Source organism: Myotis brandtii, unplaced genomic scaffold, assembly GCF_000412655.1.
Source record: "Myotis brandtii unplaced genomic scaffold, ASM41265v1 scaffold3168, whole genome shotgun sequence".
In the NCBI taxonomy this organism is placed as follows: Eukaryota; Metazoa; Chordata; class Mammalia; order Chiroptera; family Vespertilionidae; genus Myotis; species Myotis brandtii.
This window is the reverse complement of record NW_005362146.1, coordinates 2,008-5,192: the sequence shown is the minus strand read 5'-3', so window position 1 is coordinate 5,192 and position 3,185 is coordinate 2,008. Positions and strand designations below refer to the sequence as shown.

Below are 3,185 nucleotides of genomic sequence, written 5' to 3'. Positions count from 1 at the left end.
ATTCTTATTCCCAAACCCCAGAAAGGCGACATGGCCCATGGCAGGTGAAGGAGAGCGAGAGGAAGCCCCATCCACACACCTCTGGAGGAGCACCCCCGGTTTCTAATCAAAACCCCAAGGATGAAGGACTCTCAATCCTGGAAGCTGCCCCCAATGGAATGGAGTCAGGGGGACAGGTCTCAGGAAAGGAGGGAGGGAGGGGGGTAAGGACGGGATCCCTTGTGGCCAGCATCCTTGAATATTTTCCCATCCGGGTTGCCCCTAGGATGACAAGGTCAGGCATGCAGCCCAGGGTCCCAGCTGCACCCTTATATGCAGACTCCATGCAAATGGGCCTCTCCTCCTGCTCATAAAATGGGGCCCTTGCCCGGCATGTTGGGGAGACACCCAGAACCCAAGCGCCTGAGACAGGACCCCAGCGGCTCCACCATGGACTTGGTGCCAAGCTGCGTTTTCCTCCTGATCATTTCTCAAGGTCGTTCTCAGGAGTGGGGAGCGCTGAGACCTGTGCCTGTGCCTGTTGGTGCTTCCATGTGATTCTCAGTCCACCTTGTGTCTCTATGTTTGCAGGTGTCCAGTGTGAGGAACAGCTGGTGGCCTCAGGGGGAGGCTTGGTGCAGCCTGGGGGGTCTCTGAGCCTCTCTTGTTCAGCCTCTGGATTCACCTTCAGTAGCTATGAAATGACCTGGGTCCGCCAGCCTCCAGGGAAGGGGCTGGAGTGGGTTGCACTCATTAGTACTGGTGGTAGCACATACTACGCCGACTCTGTGAAGGGCCGCTTCACCATCTCCAGAGACAACGCCAAGAACGCGCTGTATCTGCAAATGAGCAGCCTGAGAGCCGATGACACGGCTGTGTATTACTGTGCCAGACACACAGTGAGGGCTGGGTCCGCCAGCCTCCAGGGAAGGGGCTGGAGTGGGTTGCACTCATTAGTACTGGTGGTAGCACATACTACGCCGACTCTGTGAAGGGCCGCTTCACCATCTCCAGAGACAACGCCAAGAACGCGCTGTATCTGCAAATGAGCAGCCTGAGAGCCGATGACACGGCCGTGTATTACTGTGCAAGACACACAGTGAGGGGAAGTCAGTGTGAGCCCAACAATTAACCTCCCTGAGGAGACATCAGTGCTGGGCTTCAGGGAGATTCCAGGACACCAGGGGGCGCTCAGGACCATGAAGGCCAGGGTCCCAGCTCAGAGGCTGTCTGTCCCTGCAGGGGTTGTGCAGGCTTCCTATTGCGGTCAATGCTTTCTTCCTGAACACAAGGACCATCCCAGCAGCAGGTGCAGTTGGAGGTCTGTGCTGGTTCCTCTGTGGTTTGCTCTTCATGTCAAAGTTTCCCTCAGGGAACCTCCAGATCGTGATTCTGCACTGACGTCTGAGTCTCTGAGTTAGAAAGACTGTTGTTAAGAGAGACAACTTTCTCGTGTGAACAAAAGGCACAGAGTCTCTTTCATGCACACTTGTGCCATAATGAGTTTTATCATCAAATCTTCTGACCCACGTCACCTCTCAGTCCACCTTGTGTCTCTATGTTTGCAGGTGTCCAGTGTGAGGAACAGCTGGTGGCCTCAGGGGGAGGCTTGGTGCAGCCTGGGGGGTCTCTGAGCCTCTCTTGTTCAGCCTCTGGATTCACCTTCAGTAGCTATGAAATGACCTGGGTCCGCCAGCCTCCAGGGAAGGGGCTGGAGTGGGTCGCACGCATTAGTAGTGGTGGTGGTAGCACATACTACTCCGACTCTGTGAAGGGCCGCTTCACCATCTCCAGAGACAACGCCAAGAACGCGCTGTATCTGCAAATGAGCAGCCTGAGAGCCGATGACACGGCTGTGTATTACTGTGCCAGACACACAGTGAGGGCAAGTCAGTGTGAGCCCAGACATTAACCTCCCTGAGGAGACATCAGTGCTGGGCTTCAGGGAGATTCCAGGACACCAGGGGGCGCTCAGGACCATGAAGGCCAGGGTCCCAGCTCAGAGGCTGTCTGTCCCTGCAGGGGGTGTGCAGGCTTCCTATTGCGGTCAATGCTTTCTTCCTGAACACAAGGACCATCCCAGCAGCAGGTGCAGTTGGAGGTCTGTGCTGGTTCCTCTGTGGTTTGCTCTTCATGTCAAAGTTTCCCTCAGGGAACCTCCAGATCGTGATTCTGCACTGACGTCTGAGTCTCTGAGTTAGAAAGACTGTTGTTAAGAGAGACAACTTTCTCGTGTGAACAAAAGGCACAGAGTCTCTTTCATGCACACTTGTGCCATAATGAGTTTTATCATCAAATCTTCTGACCCACGTCACCTGAATCTAACAAGAGGCTCTAATGACTCAACAGTGCAGCTCCCCTGAATGCTGGACCGTGGGCCCCACATGTGTGTGAACCCAAAGCTACAGAAGAAGGACCCACAGGGTGACAGTCCTGGTCTTGTCCTCATGCTCACAGCACCCAGAGGAGTGGACACCATGAAGAAGCAGAGGCACAGCAGCTGGTACAGATGTTCATGACACACACACACCAAGGAGACGTGGGATGGTTATTATGCTCCTGATTGAAACCCCTGAGAAGCACATGAAAGATCACTCAGCAAGTCAGACCTGCTTGGATGGAGACTGGAAAGGAAAGGGCGCAGGGCTTTTATTTTGGTGAGGTGGTGGGGGAGGGGGAGGATTTCTGTTTCGTGGAACTTGTGTGGTTTCCATCTCCCAATAACATCCAAAGAGAAAAGTATGATTTCTTATCCAATTTCCATTGTTTGGGGCAGATGGAGAAGAGGCAGCAATGAGCCCTCAATTGCTAGAATTCCAACAAAAAAGAAAATATAGTTGCATTTTATTTAACAGCTATAAAAATTGAGCAAAAATTAAGAAATAGGTCCTTATGTCTGTACAAAAACCACATGTAAAAAATGAGAATAATTATAAGTAAGTAAATTTTGGTGATGTTGATGTTGACAATGATGATGGTGGTGGTGGTCGTGGGGATGGTGATGGTGGTGATAGAACTAGAAAGGAATCTTGGTCCAATATCTTGGTGGGAATCTGTCCTTTCCCACTGATCTGTCATCGGCTTTTTCAAAGGCCTGTGTCAACTTACAGTTGGGCCATTGGGGTCTCAATCCCTAATGGCATCTGAAGAGGAGGCGCCTGCTTTGTTTACTTATAAGAAGTCATTGTGTGTGGACAACCACCATG

At 52.2% G+C, this 3,185-nt stretch overlaps 1 protein-coding gene across 1 annotated transcript; it reads left to right on the top strand.

Annotated features, from left to right (window-relative positions):
- Positions 1-372: 372 nt before the first annotated feature.
- LOC106726783 lies at positions 373-1,858 on the top strand (the record flags this gene model as incomplete). Its single annotated transcript, XM_014542948.1, has 4 exons — positions 373-475; positions 571-889; positions 937-1,064; positions 1,629-1,858. Coding segments are annotated over exons 1-4 (780 nt in total), but the record flags the coding sequence as incomplete, so codon positions are not given.
- Between the last annotated feature and the right edge of the window lie 1,327 nt (positions 1,859-3,185).